This window comes from Leptonychotes weddellii, chromosome 7 (assembly GCF_054177405.1).
Source record: "Leptonychotes weddellii isolate Sample4059 chromosome 7, ASM5417740v2, whole genome shotgun sequence".
Taxonomy (NCBI): Eukaryota; Metazoa; Chordata; class Mammalia; order Carnivora; family Phocidae; genus Leptonychotes; species Leptonychotes weddellii.
Window position 1 is genome coordinate 27,614,934 of NC_138375.1, and position 25,970 is coordinate 27,640,903.

At 42.8% G+C, this 25,970-nt stretch overlaps 1 protein-coding gene across 1 annotated transcript in view; it reads left to right on the forward strand.

Annotated features, from left to right (window-relative positions):
• EGFLAM (EGF like, fibronectin type III and laminin G domains) overlaps positions 1–25,970 on the forward strand; it is a 158,996-nt gene that overhangs the window by 38,188 nt on the left and 94,838 nt on the right. The window contains exons 2-4 of the mRNA XM_081825792.1: positions 16,210–16,319; positions 17,406–17,489; positions 19,510–19,536. Of these exons, the coding sequence (XP_081681918.1) occupies positions 16,210–16,319; positions 17,406–17,489; positions 19,510–19,536 (221 nt within the window). The remainder of the gene's footprint in view (positions 1–16,209; positions 16,320–17,405; positions 17,490–19,509; positions 19,537–25,970) is intronic.

Here is a 25,970-nt window from a genome sequence, read left to right on the forward strand (position 1 = left end):
CAAAAGGCAGGCTTTCTTCTCCCCGCAGAGTACCACAGGGTAGAGGACTGCAGCCTGAGCAATCAGCAAGAAAGTGTTCCAATAAGACCACACTCCTTGAAGGGCCCCAGGAATGAGAGTAAGGGGAGAGGAGAGGAAATACTCACCAAGTTTGCACCGAGACCCAGAGTCCAGATGAAAAGACTCAAAGCCCCACGGAAGGAAGTCAAATGATATATTTTGGGAGCAGTGTTGTTGGGGTCCAGAGCCGACGTCCAGGAAAGAATTCTTGAGGCGTCTTTGGTGCAAAAAAGGTGGTTTTATTAAAGCACAGGGACAGGACCCGGAGGCAGAAAGAGCTGCTGTCTTGGGATTGTGAAGAGCAGCTGATTATATACTTTGGGGTTGGGGGAAGTAGAAACAAAAGGAAGTTCCAAAACGATTTTCAGATGCTGAAGAAGACTCGCAGGATCCTGGAGGCCAGGCTACTACTGTCAAGCTAAGGTGGTTTTTCCCTCTAGCAAGAATTAACATGAAGACAGCTGGGAGTTTCCTGGAGGAAGGTTATACTCTGCTGGCCTCAAGTATTTGTCAATGGGCTGCAGGTTATGTGGACATTTAATTATATCTACATTTCCTTCTGCCTCTGTTCCCCACATCACCGGCACTCTCTCTGCATTCCTGGCATTTGTGTTCCCTTGGGCTTGTTGACTAATTCCTAACAGGAGCTGCGGCTAGAGGCTCTCAGCCCAGATTTCCCTGTCAGAAGACATGCAGACCCCCAGCCAACGACCCCAGCTCTGTCCACCAGCCATCCTGGCAGACCGCAGTCCAGTGGCCATCCCTCTCACCTGAGGTTGCACACACCAGCAGCGGGGTCCACCCTCAGAAGGAAAGGAAGAGGCCACCGAGGACCAGGAAACAGGAATCTGGGTAGGGAATCCAGGGTTTGGGGCACTCGTGGAGTGGTCTACACACGGTCCTGGCTCTCAGAGGCACGTGGCCTGAGACACCACATTCCAGCCAAGGCGTGTGGTATGGCCAAGGGAGGACCCATAGTGGGGCTTCTAAAAGAGGACCCCTGTTTCTGTGGCTCTAAGGGAGCAGCCATGAACTGCTCTGAGGGATCCTCTTCCCTCTCACCTTCCGTATTAGGCAGATACTCCCCCCACGTGATATTTAGGGACGTATGGAATGTCAAAGTATGAGAGACGTTAGAAAGCATCTAACTGAGCCCATTGCTTAACATGTGGGAAAGTCAAGGTGCTCAGAAATGGCGAGTTGCATTCTGGAATGGTGGATTACTCTCCGGAATTATACTCTGGAGTGAAAAATTACGCCCTGGGAGGGTGAATTACATTTGGGAATTACACTGTATGGAATGGTGGAGTGTGTTCTGGAATTATGGCTGCAATGGTGGACTTGAAAGGGAAGCACGATTGTGATGTGAACAGAACGGCCCCACAGAGAGAACCTGGCAGGGCTCTGGAAAACACTTCATGCTGCTCCTCAGTGTTTGAGAATGTCTTGAGTCCCTGGGTGACTAGAACAAACACCGCTCTGTCTTAAACCCACATTTTCACTGCTGCCTTGAAGGCATCACCTTGGAAGGGACTCCAGTGGCAGATTTTGGTTACCATATTCATAGTGCTGCTTTAGTAATAATAGTTGGAGCATGCTTCAAAAAGATGGAAATAAGGGTTATTTTTTTTCCTGTTCAGAATTTCCTAATTATTTTTAGTTAGTGTGGGTGCTTTCCATTGCATCAGTGAATATAACTTGGTTCATTCCATGAAAATCAAATAACTAAAAAGCTAGCAATGTATTTCTGGCACAGGTGATATTTTTGTGTGCATTTTGAAGTGTTTTTATGAATTGGATTATAAAACTAACTGAATCGGAGATGAATTTTGCTCAGGAAGTTGAAGCATTTTATGAAATAAAATTACCATGAGAAATTGACCTAATTATTCAGAAGTTTCTAATGCAAAAACCTAATACAGTTTTGAAAGCCCTCCAAAGAAGAAAGCCCAAGAATACAACTCCCTTGTGGCAAAGCAACACTTTTTATTTACTTATCTCTTACGAAGTATAGCTTTTAGCTCACAAGAACACAGCTTCAGGATATATTGTATAAATGCATTATATTAGTTTTCAAGGCTACAGTTCTTCAAAACTAGTTTTCTGTTGCGTAATACGTTTTTCTTCCCCCCATCATTCTAACCATTGTTGGTTAAATACGAGTGTGATTTTCATATGTAACTGCTTAAATCTTTCGTCCACATGTAAGTGGCCTACTCTTTTGATGTTTTTTCATGTTGAAGAAGTGCTGGTATGTTTTCATATCATAATAGATAAAATCCCACAAGACCTCCTTGTTGTAACCATTATCTAAACTTTCTGCTTCATGAGGAGTGTTTGGAGAGTGTAGCTTGGGCTTGACTTGCCCTGTTCAAAGACTGGACTTTCTCTTGATATAAGGAAAGTCCCTTTAGTTTCATTCACTTAGCTGGAAGAGATTTAGAGAGATACTTTGATTGGCGCTCATCCCGGTGAGGAACACGCTCCACGGTCTCCTTATCTGCGGTTTCTCTGGTCCTTCCAGATCCACCACCCCGCCCAGTCTGGAATCTATTTCCAGAGCAAAAGTGGCTCTGCTGGGTGGCTTTCTCCTGCTTTTAACTTCCCGCTCCACATAGGCCCCGATAATCTACAATCTCCAGCAATATGCTCGCTCTGCAAATACAGCTTCAGACATCTCCCAGCTGGAGATCTGCCCCTGCCCTCAAGGACACTTCAAACAAACACACAAAGAGAAAAAAGCTGTGCTCACAAAGCACGTTTGCCTCTGGCGCTTCCTTCCAGCTGAGAGCCATTCATACCGCCTCCCACACACAAGGTTTGGAGCCCCCAATCCTCTGACCCCAACACCCTTCATGTTGCATTCCACTGCTTTGCAAGAGAAAAGTTTCACTTAGCTACTCACACATAGTCTTCAGTGGAGAATAAAAGCTGTTTACGCTGTGAGAAGGAAACTGTGCCCCTTGGGATCTGGAAGGGCCGGAAAAACCACCAGGGAAGTCTTGACCAAATGGCAAATAGGGTCCACGGAACACACAAGTCCGAGCAGCTGGTAGCGCTGCTGTAGGCACTGGGTTGAGGAAGATTCCAAGGCCTCCGTGAACAGGAGAGAATTGATACCATGTGATCAATTGGGTGCTGAAGGTGACTTGCAGGTTTTTGGAAGTCATGGTGGATGGTGAGGCCATTTATCAGGACAGGGATTACTGGTGCAGCCCAAGTTAAAGAGAAAAATAAGGGACTCAGTTTTGACATGTTAAATTTGAGAGGCTCACCTGACACCTGGATCCACTTGGCTGTTGGGCACATAGACGTGCCCCTCTGAAAGAGAGGGCTGGGCTGGAGAAATAGATCGGGGAGCCACCAGCGTCTATGTGGTAGTGACTGGCTGGGATGGGGGCCCCCAGCAGGAGAGTGTAGTGGAAGCTGAGAAGAAGAGGTTGGACACCATCACCAAGAACACCAACTCTAGGAGGAAGAACAATTCTACCTCCATTACTCACTATTTTTGTCTCCTGTCCCATTGATAAGATTTTACATCAACACACTCTAGACTTCAGTTTCTTCCTCTGTAAAGTGGGAATAATTTCTCCTTCCTGTATCCCATATTGTCATGAAGATCAATTAATTTCTGGTGAAACACGGTGGGTTGAACAAACATATTTACTACTGGTCCTTCCAAAATTCCACTGAAATGCTTGTAAACTGGGGCAAAGGGCAGTAGCCAGCAGGACAAAAGGAAAGAGGCAGAAGATGGCAGTGATGACATTTGGAAACTGAAATGCACATAGACAAGTGGTAATGGATTTAGAAAGCAAAGAATGAGGTGCGCCTGGGTGGCTCAGTTGGTCAAGTGTCCAACTCAGGTCATGATCTCAGGGTCATAAGATCAAGCCCCATGTCAGGTTCCGTGCTCAGTGTGGAGCTTGCTTGAGATTCTCTCTTTCCCTCTCCCTCTGGCCCTTCCCCTGGCTTGTGCTCTCATGCTCGCTCGCTCTCTCTCAGAAACAAAAAGATTGATGATTACCAGGCCAGCAGTGAGGAGAAGATGATCAGAAGCTGGCTACTATTTGAGGGGAGCCTTAAAGTTTACAGGGTTTTCTCCTGCATCTCTGTCTCTTTCTCTTTCTTCAGATCTCTCTTTCATTTTAAAGAAATAAATGTTCAAGGTGGAAAGATACTGGTACCTTGTATGGATAAACCACAATTTTTCCATTCTCTTACTGATGGACCGTTAGGTTGTTTCTGGTAAAAATAAAGAAATGTGCAGATAAAATAAAGGCATATAAACCTCCATGGAGATAAGACACAATAACACCAAATTGTTGTTACCGCTGGAAGAGAAAAAGGAAGAGGTCAGGAATGGAGAATGGAGGTATAGCTGTATTTTATTCCCCGCCCCCATGTTTATTTATTTATTTTGGGCTTTACTGAGAGACAAGTGATATATAACATCGAGTAAGTTTAAGGTGTACAATGTGATAATTTGATATATGCATTTGACATACATGTTGAGAAAGGATCACAATAAGGGTAGCTGACACATTTATCATCTCAGGAAGAACTTGTAAGATTTACTCTCTTAGCAACTTTCAAGTATTGTGAACTGTGGTCACCACGCTGTCCATTAGATCTCCAGAACAGATTCATCTTAGAACTACAAGTTTGTATCCTTTGGCTACCTTTACCCATTGTCCTCCCCACCCCACCCCACCCCACCCACTGTGGCAGCCTCCAATACTCTGTTTCTATGAGTTTGACTTTTTTTAGATTCCACATATAAATGAAATAATCAGTATTTGCTTTTCTCTGTCTGACTTATTTCACTTAGTATAATGCCCTTCAGGTTTATCCATGTTGTCACGAGAGGCAAGATTTCCTTTTTTTTTTAATAACTGAATAATATTCCATTGCTCAGTGCTGTGTGCGGGTGTGTGTGTGCGTGTGTGTGTGTGTGTGTGTGTGTACATATCATAGTATCTTTATCCATTCATCCATCCACAGACATTAGTTGTTTCCATGTCTTGGCTATTGTAAATAATGCTGAAATGAATACAGGGGTGCAGATACCTCTTTGAGATCCTATTTTCATTTCCTTCAGACACCCAGTCATAGTAGTTTGAGGGACCTCTGTCTAGTTTTCCAGAGTGGCTGTGCCAAGTTATATTCCCACCAACAGTGCACAAGAAAAGTCCCTTTTCTCCTCGTTCTCACCAACACTTGTTATCTCCTGTCTTTTTGGTAATAGCCACTCTAACAGGTGCGTTGTGGCTTTGATTTGCATTTCCCTGTTGATTAGTGATGTTGAGCACCTTTTCATGTATCTGTTGGCTACTGATTTGTATATCTTCTTAGGGAAAATATCTTTCTTTGGAAAATTTCAGGTTCTTTGCCCATTTTTAAATTGTATTTTTTTTTTTTTTTTTTGCTATTGAATTGTATGAGTTATATATTTTGCATATTAGCCCCTTATCAAACATACAGTGTGCAAGTATTTCTTCCATTAACTAAAATGTTAGTTATTTTGAGGAAGGAGAAACAAACTCTTCCCATCAGTATGCAAGGACACATAAGTGAGTGTATGTAAAAGCACCATGCTCAGAGCACTGGGCTTCCCCACCAGCTCTAGTTTAGAATCTTCATGAAGATGTGAAGCCCAGGACTCTGGTTATGGGCCTGTCCCTCCTCTCTTAGACATTGTGAGACCTGGCTCTGGCCATCCTCCAGTCTATGTCCTATGAGGCCCCATGGTGTTGCCCCTCCAACTTCCACTGCGGTGAGACCTGAATTAGAATCAGAGCTTCCCTAGAGAATCCAGGGCCTAGAGAGCAAAAAAATTTGGAAAATCCCATTCTAGAATACAGCCAGCCACCGAGGTAGGGAGGAGCAAGAGAGTACCTGTTCTGTGTCTTTTGTAATCCCCAGTCACCCCAGTAGCACTTCCGTCGCTATCAGTTGACAATGCTGTAGGCATTGTTCATGGCAGCAATAGCCTCCTTCCCGGGCGCCTTCCTTTTACTGTGATGATTGACTTACGATACGGGAATGATATTCTGCAGATACATTACCTTTGGTTGTTAAGAGCTAATAGGTCTGCTTCATTAATTGCAAACTATTTTTAGCCTTACCATTAAACGGAGAGACAGAGTGCATGTATGAGACGACAAAGCCTGCCTTACCCCAACCAATACAAGCTTCATGAAGCAGGGCTTTGTGGATTTCCTTTAGTTACAAAGGAGCCTATAGACTATTTGGGTATCACTGCTTTTTCCGCTAATGACCTTTTCTGTTCCAGATCCAATCCAAGCTACCACAATGTGTTTGGTCAAATCTCATTATTAATGACTGTATTAACAGTCCATTCACGTAATATACCACTATTGACCTATCACCCTGTTTCTAAATATCTAGATTGTTTCTATTTTTTTCTGTATCACAAGTGATCACAGGCGGAACATCTTCATGTGAGCAGCCTTCTCTCCTTTTAAGATTCTTTTCCTCACAACAGACTGTAACCACACTTCCAGAGAGCCCAAGGAAAGGAACGTATTTATGGCTCCGGATACTATCGCACATTGCCAAATTGCCTTCCAAAATGCCTGTGCTCATTTACGCTGTCATAAGTAATTTTTTGAGAGTAGCACCTTCATGTACTCTTGTCAGCATTAGTTATTATCACTTAAGCATTTTGGCTAATTTAATAGGTGAAAATGACATCTCAGCTTTTAAAAATTGTGTTTATTTGATAACTAGCAATTTGAATATTTTGCCACATGTGTTTACCAGCTACACTTTCTCTTTTGTGAGTTGTCTCTTCGTATTTTGTTTCTTAGGGTCTGAATATGTTTTTTATCAATATGTATGAGTTTTATAATAAAGATAGCCCTTGGCCTGTCATTTTGCTGCAGTGATTTATCCTTCGATCTGTTGTTTTGATTTTCTTTTGCGATTTTTGAAGAGCACAGTGAAAGTTTTATGATGCAGAATTCATCACTTTTCTTTTGATTTATTTTCTTTACCTTTCTTAAGGTTAAAAAAGGTTTCTCCTCAAGAACAAAAATCCAATTCTCTTCTATAATGTGATTTCCCATCTTTAACCATTTGATTCACCTGGAATATTTTTGGTATTTGGCCCAAATGTCTGACCTGGCCACCTCTTGCTCACCAGCTGCAGGTGACCACACCTCCTTCATCATCAACAGTAAAAGCCATCTTTGTGTTCCCAAATGAGTGAATGGCATACACTCCCCTCCCAAGGCAGAATCCTTGGAGCTCTCCTCACTCTCTCCTCTCCTTCACTCCCCACATTCACTCGACTACAACGCCCTAGTGGTTCTATTATATGGTTCTTCCTCCTACTTTTTTGGGGAAGAGTATATACTGCTTGGAACACTTTTCCACCCCACTTTGCCTCATCCTTACTAGTCTGGCAGGTGGAGTCAGGTGTGTCCTTGCTTTGTGCCACAGAAGTGCCCCATATTGCCCTTTATGTTTGTTGCACCCACTTCTAATGTCCTGCCAACTTGTTTGTGGTCCTCTGTCTCTTGCATCATTAATGTAGCCTCACTGACTAACCCAGGGCCCGATACATATAGGAGCTCAATACATATTTTTTAGGTATGTGAAAGAGCTAATAAATGAGTGAATGCACCAGTAAAATAGAAGTCATACCTAACTGTGTCCCAGCAGGGCTTGATTAGAATATTTTCTTGCAGAATATGAAAATAAAGGGGATAGCATATTGGAATTCATGCCTTTTATTGTATAAAGATGTCATGGATACTGTAGCTTGGCTTGTTCAACATCCATTTATCCTCCTTCTAGGCGCCATGACTGTCATGCAAATGTTGGAAAAATTAAAATGACATGTTTCAGACTGCCTTGCAGCCAGTATTCTGGATGTAAATTAGGTCCCAGCAGTGAGCTGCATTCTTGGGACAAGTGGAAGGCAGGCGTGGGATGAAGGCCACTTTCCTGCTGCTGTTTCTCCTGCTAAGCAAGGCCATCAAAACATAAAAACTCATCCTTCCAAGGTTCACCATCACTTTGTGGGTGTCTGAAGGCAGTCCCAGTCTCATGGCAGGATCAAGTGTGACGGCAGAGACTTCTTGGTTTTGAGTCACCACTAAAGCTAGTCTCTTTCTCTCTCTCTCATCTATACATTTACCCATCTATAAAATAGAATGAATGGCGAGTCATGAATTCCATTCCACGGGCCTTCTCACCAATTCCGTAGCCACACTTCTGCTTAAAATACTTAGTGTTTTCTGTTTTCTGTACTGAACCATGGCAGATACACGAGGACACAAGGAGTGGTGTCACACTTGTTGACCCAAGTAGCCCGCCTTGGTCAGTTGTCACTTTTCCCAAAGTAATTGGAGAAAGTTCTATTCGTAGGACTTAGAATAAAGTTGTGCTTACTGGTTATTCTATGGTTCTGTGAGGGTCTGATAGATCATTTCCACTATCTTTCCCCCTACTTCCCGGTCTCCTTTGAGATTTTGTTAGCATAAACCTCTTAAATCAGCAAAAAGCTACCAGTAGTGGGTAATTATACAGCTAGACCTAAAAATAAGAATACACAGAGAAAATATAAGTGAATGATTAAGATATTTAACATAGGAAGAGTTCTTTTAAATCAATAAGAAAAAAATTAACAACCCAATTAAAAATGCACAAAACACACGAACGGAGGAAGAAAAATAGCCAAGGAAGATATTAAAATATTAAGCTTTTTTCTTATCAAATTACTTGGGTGCCTGGATGTCTCAGTCGGTTGAGTGATTCTTGGTTTCGGCTCAGGTCGTGATCTTAGGGTGGGGAGATCGAGCCCCGTGTCAGGCTCCGCACTCAGTGTAGAGTCTGTTTGAGATTCTCTCCTTCTCCCTTTGCCCCTTCCATTCGTGCTCTCTCTCTCTCTCTCTATTTCTCTCTAAAATAAATAAATAAATCTTAAGAAAAATTAGCAAAGACTTTTAAGTAATACTCAGATCTGGTAAAGATGTATTACTTCTACTGGGCATTCTCCTAACACCTCCTTAAGCTTCTAAATTGTTTAATTTTCTAGTTTTTAGTTTGGTTATATTTATAATATCCATTCTCTAGAATCAATAGTTCTCAACTGGAAGCAATTTTGCCCCAGGAGCCATTTAGCAATGTCTGGAGCTTATTTTTGGTTTTCACAACTATGGTTGGGGGGTGCTATGGGCATCTAGTGCGTTGTGACCAGGGATGATATCCAACATCCTACAATGCATGGGAGAGCTCTCACAAAAACCCACGTAGCCCAAAAGGTCAACAGTGTTGATATTGAGAAATTCTGTCTTAGATATAAGAATTTTGCTTTAAGAATTTTTTCAAATGATAAAATCAAATGTATTTAAAGATTCATTTATTCAATCCTTTTTGGAGAACAATAAGTCAGTAGTTCTTGAAACTTAAAATGCATATACCCATAATTTTTAGAATTTTAATTCCAGTGTAATTAACATACAGTGTATATTAGTTTCAGTTGAACAGTTTAGTGATTCAAAAATTCTATACATTTCTCGGTGCTCACCACGGTAATTGTACCTCCTCTCTGGTAACCACCAGCTTGTTCACTATATTTAAGATTCTGTTTTTTTGTTTGTCTCTTTTTTTCTTTGTTCATTTATTTTGTTTCTTAAATTCCACATATGAGTAAAATCATATGGATTTGTCTTTCTCTGACTGACTTATTTCACTTAGCATTATAGCCTCCTACCTGTGTTGTTGCAATTGGAAAGATTTCATTATTTTTATGGCTGAGTAATATTTGTCTGTCTGTGTGTGTGTGTGTGTGTGTATACATACCACATCTTCTTATCCACTCATCTATTGATGGACACTTGGGTTGCTTCCATAATTTGGCTATTGTAAATAATGCTGCAATAATGTTTATATAGGGGTGTATATAGCTTTTTGAATTAGTGTCTTCATATTTTTTGGGGTAAATACCCAGTAGTGGAATTACTGGATCATATGATAATTGTATTTTTAATATTTTGAGGAATGTCCACTGCGGAATGTTTTCCACAGTGGCTGCACCACCAGATTGCATTCCCACCAACAGTGCACAAGGATTGCTTTCTCTCCATATCCTCACCAACACTTGCTGCTTCTTGTATGTATGATTTTAGCCATCCTGAGTGTGAGATGATATCTCATTGTAGTTTTGATTTGCATTTCCCTGATGATGAGTAATGTTGAGCATCTTTTCATGTGTCTGTTGGCCACCTGGATGTCTTCTTTGGAGAAATGTCTGTTCATGTCTTCTGCCTGTTTTTAAATTGGATAAATTGTGTTGTATAGTTCTTTATATATTTTGAATATATAAAGATATATATTTATCAGATATGTCATTTGCAATATCTTTGCCCTTTCAGTAGGTTGCCTTTTAGTTTTATTGATTGTTTCCTTTGTTGTACAGTAGCTTTTTATTTTGATGTAGTCCTAATAGTTTATTTTTGCTTTTGTTTCCCTTGCCTCAGGAGATAGAAAAATGTTACAATGGCCAGTGTCAGAGAAATTACTGCTTGTGCTCTTTTGTAGGATTTTTATGGTTTCAGGTCTCATATTAGGGTTCTTAATCCATTTTGAGTTTATTTTTGTGTATGGTGCAAGAAAGTGGATCAGTTTTATTCTTTTGCATGTAGCTGTCCAGTTTTGTTGAAGAGCCTGTCTTTTTCCCATTGCCTATTCTTGCCTCCTTTGTTGAAGACTAGTTGACCGTATGATTTGAGTTTATTTCTGGGCTTCTATTCTATTCTATTCTATTCTATTCTATTCTATTCTATTCTATTCTATTCTATTCTACCCTGTTCATCTATGTGTCTAGTATTATATCTTGAAATCTGGGATTGTAATACCTCCAATTTGTTCTTCTTTTTCAGGATTACTTTGGCTATTCAGAGTCTTTGTGGTTCCATACAAATTTTAGGATTATTTGTTCTAGCTCTGTGAAAAATGCTTTGGTATTTTGAATGAGATTGCATTAAATCTGTAGACTGAGGGACGCCTGGGTGGCTCAGTCAGTTAAGCGTCTGCCTTCAGCTCAGGGTCCTGGGATTGAGTCCTGCATTGGGCTCCTTCCTGGGCAGGGAGCCTGCTGCTCCCCCTGCTTGTGCTCTTTCTCTTGACAAATAAATAAACAAAATCTTGGAAAAAATATCTATAGATTGCTTTGGGTAGTATGGACATTTTAATAATATTTGTTCTCCCAATCCATGAACATGGAAGATCTTTCCATTTGTTTGTGTCGTCTTCAATTTTTTTTTTTTTAAAGATTTTTTATTTATTTATTTGAGAGAGAGAGAATGAGAGAGAGCACATGAGAGTGGGGAGGGTCAGAGGGAGAAGCAGACTCCCTGCTGAGCAGGGAGCCCGATGCGGGACTCGATCCAGGGACTCCAGGATCATGACCTGAGCCGAAGGCAGTCGCTTAACCAACTGAGCCACCCAGGCGCCCATGTGTCGTCTTCAGTTTTTTGCATCAAAGCTTTCTAGTTTTCAGAGTACAGGTCTTTCACTTCCTTGGTTAAGTTTATTCCCAGGTATTTTATTATTTCTGGTGCAATTGTAAATGGGGTCATTTTCTTAATTTCTCTTTCTGCTACTTCATTATTCATGTATAGAAATGTAATGGATTTCTGTGTATTGATTTTGTATCCTGCGACCTTACTGGATTCAGTTATCAGTTCTAGCAGTTTTTTGGTGGAGTCTTTAGGGTTTCCTATATATAGTATCATGCATGTCATCTGTAAACAGTGAAAGTTCTACTTCTTCCTTACCAATTTGGATGACTTTTATTTCTTTTTCTCGCCTGATTGCTGTGGCTAGGACTTCCAGTACTATGTTGAATTAAAGTGGTGAGAGTGACCATTCTTGTTTTGTTCCTGATCTTAGGCGGAAAGCTCTCAGTTTTTCGCCTTTGAGTATGATGTCAGTTGTGAGTTTTTCATAGATGGCCTTTATTATGTTGCAGTATGGTCCCTCTAGACCTAACTTTGTTGAGAGTTTTTATCATTAATGGATGTAGTACTTTGTCAAATGCTTTTTCTGCAACTATTTTTTTATTATTATTTTTAAAGGTTTTATTTATTTATTTGACAGAGAGAGACACAGGGAGAGAGGGAACACAAGCAGGGGGAGTGGGGGAGGGAGAAGCAGGCTCCCTGCGGAGCAGGGAGCCCGATGCGGGACTCGATCCCAGGACCCTGGGATCATGACCTGAGCTGAAGGCAGACGCTTAACGACTGAGCCACTCAGGCGCCCCTTTTTCTGCAACTATTGAAATAATCATATGGTTTTTATCCTTTCTCTTGTTGATGTGATATATTATGTTGATTGATTTGTGAATATCAAACTACCCTTGCATCCCAGGAATAAATCCCTCTTGATCATGGTGAGTGAATTTTTATTGTATTGTTGGATTTGGTTCACTAATATTTTGTTGAAGATTTTTGTTTCTATGTTCGTCAGAGATATTGGCCTATAGTTCTCTTTTTTTTTTTATAGTGTCTTTATCTTGTTTTGGTATCAAGGTAATGCTGGCTTCATAGAATGAATTTGGAAGCTTTCTTTCCTCTTCTATTCTTTGGAATAGTTTGAGAAAAATGTGTTTTTAACTCTAATTTAATTATTTGGTAAAATTCACCTGTGAAGCTGTCTGGTCCTGGACTTCTGTTTCTTGGGAATTTTTTTGATTACTGATTCAATTTTGTTGCTGGTAACCATCTGTTCAAAGTTTGCATTTCTTCATGATTCAGTTTTGGGAGGTTATATGTTTCTAGGAATTTATCTATTTCTTCTAGGTTGGCAATTTGTTGACATAATTTTTTAATAAAATTCTCTTATAATCTTATGTATTTCTGTGGTGTCAGTTGTTATTTCTCTTCTTTTTGTTTATTTGAGTCCTCCATCTCTCTTTATCTCTCTTTCTCTCTTTTCTTTTTTTTTCTGATGGGTCTGGCTAAAGGTTTATCAGTTTTGTTGATCTTTTCAAAGGACCAGTTCCTGGTTTCATTGATCTGTTCTATTGGTTTTGTTTTAGTTTCTATTTTATTTATTTCTGTTTTAATCTTTATTATTTCCTTCCTTCTGTTGGTTTTGAGTTTTGCTTTTCTTTTTCTAGCTCCTTTGGGTGTGAGATTAGGTTGTTTATTTGAGATTTTTCTTGCTTCTTGAGGTAGGCCTGTATTGCTATAAACTTCCCTCTTAAAACAGCTTTTGCTGCATCTGAAAGATTTTGGACCATTGTGTTTTCATTTTCATTTGTCTCCATGTATTTTTTTATTTCCTCTTTGATTTCTTGGTTAGCCTGTTCATTGTTCAGTACCATGTTATTTAACTTCCATGTATTTGTGGTCTTTCATATTTTTTTCTTGTGGTTGATTTCTATTGTCAAGCTTTTGTGTTTGGAAAAGATGATGCTATGACTTCAGTCTTTCTGAATTTGTTGAGACTTGTTTCGTGGCCTAATGTGTAATCTATTCTGGAGATGTTCCATGTACACTTGAAAAGAATGTGTATTTCACTGTTTTAGGATAGATATATCCATAATTTTTAATAGGTATCCATCTTAGAAATACTCGGACATGTGAACAAAAAGGCACATACACAAATGTTCTCCTCAGCATTATTTTTAACAGTGAAATTTTGGAAACAACCTGAATATCAATCAGTGGAGTAACAGTTAGTGTACATATGTGCTCTAAGTAGCAGAGTATTTGGCCTTCCCACCTCCCACCGCTCTTTTCCTAGGATCTGATTCTCCTCTAAGGAGCCTTCAGTACTATGGGATGAGATCAATAGAAGAACTATTCCCAAGACTCCCTTCGTCTGTCAGTTCCCAGTTTGGGAACTGGAAAAAACTGATCTTTCCTCTCTGACCCCTTGGTGGAGTCAAGAGGGAGTCACATTACATAAGTTTGGCTAACCAGATGGGACTTCAGATCTTGAACCAAAGCGGAGCCAGAGAGTAGTGGAAGACCAAATCCCTGAGTGACAGCAGTAGTGGCTGTGGCAGGTGTCTATGGGCAGGGAGGGGCAGCAGCTGCCCCCTAGACTGGCACTTCTTGCCAAGTGACAGACTGAGCCTCTACTACTTGGGCACCAGAAAGGCCTTGGTTTCTGTTATTAAAAACATGGATGGGAGGGCGCCTGGGTGGCTCAGATGGTTAAGCATCTGCCTTCAGCTCAGGTCATGATCTCAGGGTCCTGGGATCGAGTCCCGCATCAGGCTCCCTGCTCCTTGGGAGCCTGCTTCTCCCTCTGCCTTTCTCTCTCGCTCTGTCTCTCATGAATAAAAAAAAAAAAAATGGATGGGAGGCCCCAGCTGCAGTCTAATAAATTGACACATTAGATCTCTGTGAATGGCAGACAAAGTAACCTAACTGATATACTAGAGAATTCTACACAGTTGTTAAAAAGAAGGATCATCAGGCCATACTGGCAAGTGGGAAATCAAATGGAAGAACATTCATCCACTCAAGCTCTTTCATTTATTAGTCTCTGTGCTCTGAACTGGACATACCTAGTTCCTGCCCTCATGGAGCACTATTTATGAAGATTTTATTATTTATTTGAGAGACTGCATGCTAGAGAGCACAAGCAGGGGGAGCAGCAGAGGGAGATGGAGAATCAGACTCCCCACTGAGCAGGGAGCCCAATGCGGAACTCCATCCCGGGACCCTGGGGTCATGACCTGAGCTGAAGGGAAAAGCTTAACTGACTGAGCCACCCACGTGTCCCTCATGGAGCATTATTTAAAATCGCAAAATATTGGAAATAAATTAAGTGTCTTAACAATAGTGGAACGAGCAATAGTGTAAATTGTGGCATGTACATCCCAGTCGTCCCCCACCTGTCTGGTTTCAATGTCAGCAGTTTCAGTCACCCACCGTCAACTAGTCTTTAAGCAGATGATGCCTCTTCTGACTCATCATTGGAAGGTCAGCGTAGCCTAACGCTCCATCACAGTGCCTCCATCATTCGCCTCACTTCACTGCATTGTGTAGGCATTTTATCATCCCACATTATCACAAGAAGAAGGGCGAGTATGGTACAATAAGGTATTTTGAGAGAGACCACAGTCACATAACTTTTACTGCAGTAGCTTATTGTAATTATTCTATTTTATTATTAGTTATTGTTAACTTCTTGCTGTGCCTAATTAATAAACTATCGTAGGTATATATTTATAGGAAAAAACATAGTATATATAGGATTCAGTACTATCTGTGGTTTCAGGCATCCACTGGGGGTCTTGGAAAGTATCCTGCGCAGGTAAGGGGGAATTACTGTATATAGAAGAACGAACAGCCATTAAAAATAATTAATTTGATTGATAAATATATACTGTCAGTATATATACAAAGTGAAAATAAGATTTAAAATTATGACTATATATGCATACATATTTATTCTATATAATGAACACAATAAAGAAAAATGAAAGTTATATATACATATATAAATATATATGTACATATGGTATATGTATATAGCTATATATCTATATCTACATTTACATATAGATGTCTTACAAAAAGTTGCATTAACCAAAAGGAGGTAGTGTATTCAAATGTTGACAGGACTCATTTCTAAATTTTGGCAATCTGCGTATGTTATATTTATAAACATAAAATTTATTATTCATAACCATAAAATTATTTAAGTAAGGATACAGTAAAACATTTGAAGTTTTCTAACCCCATTTTACAACTAACCATATTTTTGAGATGTTCTGTAATAAGTGAACTGTGTAAACAGACATAGCTATGTAACATACCTATAAAACATATATATGTTACTAAGTAAAAAGAAAAAAAATTCATCATCTTCCTGTAATACATTCCAAGCTCCTAGAGTCAAGTCGGAAGTGCTTGGCCTCCCTTTGCTGGCCCCTGGGCTGTTAGAAGTTTCAGAAGGGACTGAGGGACATACGGTTGCCAGGTTGGGGGGGGTGGAGAGCAGAGTTCTGGGGAGTCAGCCGATAGAGGTGTGGCATGCCGGAGAGGTGTCTGATTTCTGTCCTGCGGCATCATCCTGCAGTAAGCTGTCCAGCGGTAAGTACACGCAAGGTGGACGCACGGAGCCTCTAACACAGTCTCTTTTGCTTTGGGGCAGACAAGGTGGAGCCTCCTCTCGATATCATGCTGTTCTCATTGAACTGCACAGCTTTCAGCATCCAGTGGAGAATGCCGAGGCATCCCAGGAGCCCCGTCATTGGCTATACTGTGAGTACCTGGGCACAGGGATTTCTGTCATGGGTGTCATTGGGGTAACTATACGCCCTGCCTACCCTTTCTCCTCCTATATAGGGCCTCCTTATACCAACTCTCCCCTATTATTCACTGCCCCAGTCTCCTTACATGAAACCAGAGCAAATGTTTCCCTTTTAAGGGTATTTGTAAGTGCCTGAAAGTCAGTTAGGATCTATGGAGTCCTTACTCTGCTCAGGGATGGGAAAATATAAACCAAGTAGAAGATATGGTTCCTGCTATTCAGCTGCCGACAGTCAAGTTCGGAGGTGAAAGCAGAAACATGGGAAGTAATAAGGAGTCACTGGGGAATGTTGTCAACAAGTACAAAATACTGTAAAATCTGAATTAAAGTAAAGACATGAACAGGCAAAGTGGGACAGGGAACAGAGAATGCATTCCTACCTATCAGAGGTTATAGACTGGACTGATTTCATTGCACCAACATGTTTTGTTTGGACAGGGCTCTTAAAAATGGGTCAACTTTTAGGAGTTTGGAGATTTCAGATGAATATTTGGAGTTCTGAAAGCTCTGGGAATATCCGGAGAGGTGGCCACCCTGGGCCCATATTCCTATGGGGCACCGAGCCCACTGGAGCTGGGCTGCCCACTTTAGATGGGACAGAAGCCCCCCCCACTCCCTATAACACCCAGATCTATAACTCCCTACTGCCTCCCTTTCACCAAACATAGGCCCTCCTCCTATTGTCTTCTTAAGGCAGAGAAATGTGTTTCTGAACTCATGTTACATCAAAAGTGGGGTGATGGAAGATTACCTGAGAAAGTCATGGTTTGGGGGAGAATAGCAGGGCCTGGGTCCAGCCCCCTCCCTCCCACTTCAGTGACACACAGCTCCCTCCTGGACTCTGCAGGCTCATGAGTGTGCGAGCCCAGCCGGGGGCTCGGGGGAAGCTGATGTTCGTTGTAGAACCGGGGTCAGGGAGGCGAGGCAGCGCACCTCGGAAGCCCCTGCGGTTGTGAGTGGAGCTCGAACCCCAGGCCCTTGATCTGCTAGAGAAGTACTAGCACTGCTCTCACCACGGCTGCCTGCCTCTTTTCCAGGTCTTCTACTCCGAGGTCGGCGTGGATAAATCCCTGCAGGAGCGGTCGCATCCTGTGCTGCTCAGCCAGGACTCTGCGGCCCCGGTGAGTAGCTCCATCGAGGCAGCCCCCTCAAAGCACACCTCTGGTTGGCATTGCAGCGATATTCAGAAGGATTTCTAATTGCGTGCATGCATGTGTGTGCGTAGCTGTGTATGTAATAATCATGTGTGTATAGTCCTCTGGAATTTACACACGTCTTTCATGCACATGTCCTCATCACACGCCTGGCCTCTGCATCTCCAGGACGGCAGGCGCGTGCAGAAAGGGTTCTGGGTAAGCACTTCCATCCTGGACTCAACCCACCCCATGCATCCTGTGAGAAAACAGCCACCTTACAGCTGTTCCGCCCCACCTTTTTTTTTTTTTTAAAAAAAGCATGATACGCTTTTAATCTCAGACTTTTGTACCAGCTGCCCTCATTTGCCCCAGAAGCCCTCAGCCCCAACCTCTATGGTTTACTTTATCCTCAAAGGGGAGATTGGCTTAGCCCACCTGGGAAGCCACTAGGTGAGGTTCCGTGTCACCTCAGCACTGGAACTTTCAACAAGCACCTGGACCCCACCAAGGAGCCAGCAGTGTCCTCGGCCACCAGCCTGCAGCACGGTCCAGGCAGCGAGGGCACAGTGCTGGTGACAGGTGTCTTGGAGTCTGGGCAGTGCCTCTGGAATCGAGATCCTGCCCTGAACACTGGCATCTCTGGGGAGGGCACTCAGTGCAAAGGTGAAGCACGGGGCGAGGAGGGAAATAGGCACCCTGGGCTTCCAGACATCCTTCCTGCACTTACAGGTTGGCTAACTTTGGCCAGAGTCACCTCACCTGGCTAAGCCTTACCTTTCTCCCATGAAAGGGGTATAATAATTACGCTGTGGTGAGTTCCAAATAAAATGGCGTATGTAAAAGCCTTTGGTTTTTAAAACGTAAAGAAGCCAGATAGACGTTAGTGATCATTCCTGATGATCTTTGCCTTTATGTTAAATATATTCTGTCTGTTCATTACATCCAGGCATTAGAGTACGCTATCAAATTATACCTTGCCCAATTTCAGCACACTTTCATAGTTGCTGCCATATGCCCAGCATAGGATAACACAGTGTCCCTATTCTCGGGCAGCTTTCAGTCTTACTGGGAAAAGCCCATTCTCGCTGATAAACAATTGGAAGGCAACGTAAGATCAGGTGTCATTAACAGGCTGCTTAACAGACTGAAGTTTCACAAGTGGTCCACCTAGGGGCTGAGAATTGAAGCACGGGCAGTTTCTGGAAAAGCAGAGGGGAGGGAGGAGCACTGAAATCAAAAGGAATGGTGTGAACCAAGAGGACAAGCCATGCCTGTGTGTGTGCATGCCTGTGTGCTCGTGTGTTCCGGTGGGGAGGTGGGGGGAGGTGCAGAATATCCAGAATGGAGAGAGGAAATCATGCGGGAGTCAGGAGGAGGGGAGGGGTCCGGTGTAACAGAGTGGGTTCTGGACTTGAGTTCAGCGTGCTGTATTACAACAAGCTAACCTTACTGGACCTCAGTTCCCTCGTGGACAGAACAGGGGTCCAAATAGTATCTATGTCACAGGGAGCATATCTGGGGTTTCCAAACTGTGTACCAGGGTGCTCCGGGGCTGTGCAGCAAACTCACAGGGGCGCTGCGGAAGGTTGCAGCTTTTCAAGAGAAAGAGCGACATCTGTGTGAACTACCACCACCGGGTTGTTTGGGTATAACTGTGGATAAACGGAACGCTTACTTAGGCATTTCTTTGGCCTTAGAGGTGCTGTAAAAATATTCCTGAGACAGCAAAGGTGCCGTGAGCAGAGAAAGTTTGGGAACCTCTAGGCTGTGTCGTATCAGCCTATAGCATAAGGACGCTGCGATCACTAAATGGGGTCATGGCCGTGGAGCCCTCAGCCCCACAGCTGGCTGAACGAGAACTGAGCGAGCGGTCAACAGAATTCAGATGGAAGCTGTGTGTTTGCTGCCCGTGGCTCTCTGTAGAAGCGGGGCTACTCTATGGGTTTATTTGCAACCTGTAGGTTTTCCTTTCCTTTCATGTTGTTTTGTTTTTTCTCCTCTGCAGGAACAGTCTGATCATCGGGTGATTTTTGTAAGTATGCTTCAGAAAAGTTAAACCCTTGCCCCAACCCAGGATTCAGGGGGTCTCTTTTCATCAAAATGTTGATTTTCCCACATCTCGCTCATACTGATTAAGGCCCCAGGGAGAGTGCTTAGTTCCGGTGTAAGCAGGGACTGGGGAGCATACCAGGTGAATTTTTAATCATTTAGAAAGAAGTCGCTTTTATTCTCCTCTGTGCTGCTTCATCTCACATGGCAGAGTAAGGTTAAGAGGAACTTTTTTTTTTTTTTAAAGATTTTATTTATTTATTTAACAGAGAGAGACATAACGAGAGCAGGAACACAAGCAGGGGGAGTGGGAGAGGGAGAAGCAGGCTTCCCGCAGAGCGGGAATCCCGATGTGGGACTTGATCCCAGGACCCTGGGATCATGACCTGAGCCGAAGGCAGACGCTTAACGACTGAGCCACCCAGGCCCCCAAGAGGAACATTTTTAAAGGTTGAAGTAATTTAAGCTCTGTTCCAAAACTAGGTGAAAAAGACTGAAAAGGAGAGAAGATATTTAAATGAGTGAGCACTGCTGGGGCGGGGGGGTTCCCCTCCCCTACCTTCCTTCTCCTTTCCTCACTTCCTCTGAGGATTTCAGTCCTTCCCAGTAAGCCAGGACCAGGTTACCTCAAACTGCTTGACTTGCTGGATTGAATGCCAAACAGAAGATCGGGTTGTATCCTTTGATGATCTGCCTGTATGGAGGCTTCTAATTCGGTTAACATTTGACACTTACCTTTTTCTTAGAAGAACAACCTGCAAGTTTCAACCTGGAAAATAAGTAGTAAAACAAAGCAGGGCAATTTGGTCATTTTTTTAGAGTTGGAAATAGAAGTGAGTGTTTAAACTGGTGGGCTCCATGCTTTCTGATCATTCGTATCATCAGTAAAAAATATTTGAAAATATTTATGTGTGTGTGTGTAATTATGAATTATACACATGCTACTCTACTAGTATATTACGTACATTAGAAAGTTCCACAGAATCTTCAAGGAGGAGATAAGACAGAAATAGAAAGTTCTTTTCTTCTGGCATCTCAGAAGATTGTCTTGCTCACCTAGGAGGATGATGTACCATCATCCTGCTTTGGAGTCCACTGATCTGGTTGACCCAGAACAGTGATTGCACTTGGGTCTTATCCAAGGTTAGAGAGAGAAGACGTAGGCAGGAATCATGAGACTTGCATGGAGTCTCAGCTCTGTCATCATAGCAAGGGTGGGCAAGTTTACTGAACCCCTTTGAATCTCTCTTTGACAGTAAAATGAAGGGGTGACCCAGTAATGGTTTCCAGCTGGGGGTTCCTTTGTTCTCTCTGCAGCATATGGACAGAAGTGTGGACGTTTTTGTAGACAAGCTTCAGGGATGATTTTTCCCTGCAGTACACAGGACAGACCCATACAAGGAAGATTTGTACAGCCCCAAAGTCAATGCTGCCCTTCCTGTGAAACTCTGGAAGATACTTTCTAGCTTCTTGTGACCACGCAGGGAATAGAATCTCCCCAACTACCCCCTCCACTCTGGCCTGCATAGCCTTCCTCAGGGCCATTGAAAGAAGGATGTTTGGAAGATAACACTTTTCCGTTTCTCTGGTGCCTTCCATGTAATGATGCTAGATATTCACAACTAAGGCCCAACCTCCACTTGTAGAGTCAACGGTGAAGTTGAATCCAAGGTTATTAACTATCAACAAGGTCGTTGTAGAGCAATTGCAGAATTTTGGTGTTGAAACTTTGGCCCAGAGAAGTGAAGTGGCATCTCCAAGATCGCAAAGCTATTTGGCAGCAGAACCTGGGTCTCCTGGTTCCTGGTCCAGTGCTCTCCCGTTTCATGCTTTCTCTCAGCTCTGCTCACTGGATGCCCTTACAGTATAGTAGCTCCCTGTCTGGATTAGCAAACAAGACAACCTCTAGCTTCATTTCTGGAAACAAATGACCTGGGTTTCAAGCAGGAGGAGAAAAAGGGGGTGAAGGTGGAATCTGAAATCAGGGTCAGAGATTTAAGTTCAGAGTCATTCAACATGACTTTATCATTGTAAAGAGGTATTCAGTTAAGAGCAGTTCCATCTTTTTAGGGGCTCCTTGTACATAGCTATCCAGATTATTTTTGTACATTGGGTCATTAAGATAAAAGTCTAACAGTCCAAAATGCCAAGATAATAGTGATTCTAACAAAATGCATTCATGTTTCCTTCAGGATTATAACCTGTCTGGTTACAACCAGTTTTGGTGGCTTCTGTCTGTCAGAGACCCGGAATCCTTCTATCTCTTTGCTCTGCCAATTCTTCTGATCCTCCTTCCCATGGCCCAAATTGGCTCACTGGCACATCCACATTCTAGCCAATAGATGAGGAAAAGAGGGAAGGGAACACAGCCCTTCCTACTAAGGGATACCCAGAAATTGCCCTCAGCATTTTAACTCAAATTCTATTGGACAGACTTTAGTCACATGGCCGCAGCTGGATGCAAGGAATGCTGGGAATTGTAGTCTTTGAGTGGTGATGGCCCAACTAATATACAGGGGTTCTATTATAAGAAAGGAGAGAATGGATATGAGGCGATGATCCATCATCCCTGTCACAGACTTTGTGAATGGAGGGAATGGGACTGGTACAGTAGATGTGGAAAAGGTAGCTGGACATCTGAAAAAGAAGGTGCTAGCCTGAAAATTTGATATGCTGTGTTTGAGAGTTGAGCAATTGGAAGCATATTAGGTTATGGTGTGTCTTATGAGGGAAACCAGACCCATTGTTGTCATTACTTATGTGGTTGAGCTTTCTTCCTGGACTCAGTGAACTAACTAGCCTTGCTTTTCTTTGATCACATGACAACCACTAGGGGTATTGGGAAGACAATGGGGGCAGCTTTTGGGGTTTTGCATTTTAGAAAAGGCTAGACAAACACAAAGCAGGGTTATTTTGCAGCAAAGCATCCAGCTTTGCCCCCTCATCCCCCAAAAAAGGTGTGGGAAGGGCCCCATGAAGACTGCTGAATTCACTCTGGACTGTACTCCAAGAAAGCAATTTCTCTCACTGTTTCCCACTCTCTTGTGTAGAAATAAAAGCTAAGAGAGATAAGCATTTTGACTTGTTCTCAAACTTCCACCAGGCAACAAAATAAAACGCTTAGTTTTTTAATTTCAAGGAGAGCATATACAGTATCTTATGTAGCTTGATGCAAGTAATTATAAAACACTTAAAGATGGAAATAGAAAGATTTGTGGAATTGTGTGGTATTTTAATAAAGAATCCAAGGGTTATCCCTAGTCACAATATAGTGAGAGATTCCATTTGGGAGGATTGATGTCAGAGGAAGATGTGATGGTTAAATCATTGAGTCCAGCTACTCTTTCCATGGCCCCAGCTACCCAGTGCCCTTGACCCTCCCTCCCTTATTGCCACCTAACTAGCTGGTCAAAACAGGAAGACTGGGAATAGTTGGCTTCGGGGAGGGCCACTTTCTACCTGTCTACCTATCAGAATACACCTGGGCTCAAGGTAGTGCTAATTTTCCATATCTAATAAGGAGTTTGCTTTTTAACCTACATAAGCAACTTTGGCAAGTCTAATGTCTCTTGGCTTTCAGTGATAACTTTTTTCTTTTAATGGCCCACACGTACCAGTCCTTTTCAGGTTTTCAGTGATAACGTTTAAATTTTCAGTACATAAACTTCCATGTTTATAAATAAAATAATAATCTGGTCTTCAGTGTTTATGATAAGTATTTTTTATTGATTTAAATATTATTTAATATTTTTTGTACATGTATTATCGAATTAGAACTTGGGCCTTGGAGTCAAATAAAACAGAGTTCAAATCCCCATTTTGCCACTTAGTAAATTTATGTTCTTGAGCAAATCATTAACTTTTCAGGGATTCTATTTTCTCCTCTGTAAATGAAAGTAAGAGTGAGATCTACCTTATAGGACTGAAGAAAGAATTAAATCAGGCTATGTGTTCCTGGAACAGAGAAAACACACAATACATGGTAATAGTAGCTGTATTTGGTATTGGCTCAGAGCTAATACCTATAATAATCTATAACCATTCAGCTCCTCCCATACACCATCCAGCATAAGGACTTCCAAGCGGAAGAGATCCTAAAGCAAAAGTCTGTGAGGGCATTGGTTTGAAAGTGTATCTGTTCTCCTGGGAAGAGTCTGGGCATGACTGATGAGAGAGAAGTGAGAAGCTTTATATCCACCTGCTACCTCCAGTCTCTTAATCTCCAACTTAACATGGAAGCAGGGGACAGATAGTGGAACTGGGATGCGCAGATGCAGGGAGTTAGGACCGGAAGGGGGCTTGGAGTGAGGTCCATATGTTCAGCCAAGACCCCTCGTGCAGCTGCATAGAGGATGGAGTGGGGCAGAGAGGAGAGGAGGGGTTATTGGAGACAGACACCCTCGGGGAGGCTGTAGAAATGGCCTAGGTAAGGATTCAGAGGAAGTGGAGGAAGGGAGCAGGTCTGAAAGGCATGTGGAGGTGGCTGGAGGGAGGTGGGTAAGAGAAAGTCAGCCTGTCTCTGGAGTTGCCAACTCCAGGGACAGGGGTACTGATGCTGTTACTCAAGATGGAGGGGTGAGTCGTAGAAGCTGGTTCTTGATGAGGTAATCTGCTTATAGTGGACACCTTGATTTGATTTCTTTCTTTCACTCATTCACTTTCCTTCCTTCATTTATTCATTCATCAAAAAAAGCATTGCTTAAGCATTTGCTACCCGTCTCTCCTAAGCTTTAGGCTGCCAGAGGAATAAGAACTTGCTCCTGCCCTCAAGTGGGTGGGGAGAAGGTGACAAATAAACAGACACTTACAATCGAAGGTGAGTGGTGCTAAGTTGGAGGTACACCAAAGACGCCAGGGACACAGGGACACAGAGGAGGGGCGCCTAACCAGACTGGAGGCTGGGGGTCAGAGAAATGAGGTAATGTCTCAGCTGAACTGAGTCAGGAAGGATGAGCAGGGGTGAGCCAGGCAAGAGTGGGGAGAAGGGCATTTCACGTAGAAGCAGCAGCAGGTTCAAAGGCCCAGAGGCAAGGAATTGAATGGCATAAATTTGAGCCCTGCCAAGTTCTTAGGTATGACTGGACTGTAGCAAGGAAAGGAGGTGACATGAGATGATGCTGGAAGGATAAACAGGGGGACACAACTACGCCATTCTAAGGGGATTTTAAAATGGGAAGTGCCGTGCTCAGATTTGAGGTGTGGGAAGATAACTCTAGCAGGTGGAGTCTACACTGGTGGTGTGGGCGGCATGGGTGACAGGGAGAGTCAGAACCCATTGTCATAACTATGAGGACTTGGACTTAAGTCTATGAGGATGAGATGACCTAAACAGATTCAAGTGATGTGAACGAGTCCCGGTGACAGTATTTGTAACTGACTGAATGGTGGTTAGAGAGGAGACGTGAACACAGAGAGGAAAGTGTTCAAGAATTTGTGGTGTGGGTAATGAGAGAGCGAACTCAAGAGGAGAAGCAATTTCTTATTTTGTTTTTGGTAGCAGGAAGAGAAATGATTAGTTGAGCTTTGGTTATGTTGAACCTTAGTGGCTTGGTAGTTGTTGGGTAGAGATGTTCTAGAGGCAGTTGCAAACCCACGTCTGGACATCAAGAGGTGGGTCAGAGCTGAGAGGCAGATTTGGGAGGGGTCAAGTGAAGGTGGTGCTCAAAGCTAAGGAAGTAGTAGATGAGCTTACCCAGGCAAGACGACAGAGTGAGAGGGCAAGATGACAAGGGATGACTCCCTGGGAAAAACCAACACCTATGGGGCAAGCAGAGAATGGGGAGTGGGTGGAGGATATTGAGAAGGAGCAATGAGAGAAGTAGGAGGAGACCAAGGAGGAGCAGAGTCATGGCTTCCAAGGGAACTAAGAAATTTCAGAAGCAAGTCTAGGTAACAGTATTGAAAGGTACAATAAGTCAAGTATGGAGAATCATCCCCATTGGATTTATTACAAGATTGTGTGCTGACCTTGCTTGGTAAGAACATCTCAGTAGGTTTGTAGTGCAGAGAGGCCTGGTGAGGGACGAATAAGAGGTGAGGAAGGGGCACCTGGGGGGGCTCAGTCGGTTAAGCATTTGCCTTCAGCTCAGGTCAGGATCCCAGGGTCCTGGGATCGAGCCCCGCATCAGGCTCCTGCCTCAGCAGGGAGCCTGCTTCTCCCTCTGCCGCTCCCCCTGCTTCTGCTCTCTCTGTCAAATAAATTAAAAAACAGAAACAAAAAAGTCTCTTATAGTTTGTTTCCCTCACTCTTTAGAAAAAAAAAAAAAGAGGTGAGGAAGTGGAGGCAGCTCCTTTAAGAAAGTTGCCCCCGTGGAGAGGAGGTGGGTGCATGTATGCTGGGGAATAGTTGACCATTCTTGAGGTGGGAGAGACTTGAGCACAGTGAGTACTCACATAAGGACCGGGTAGGTAGGGGAG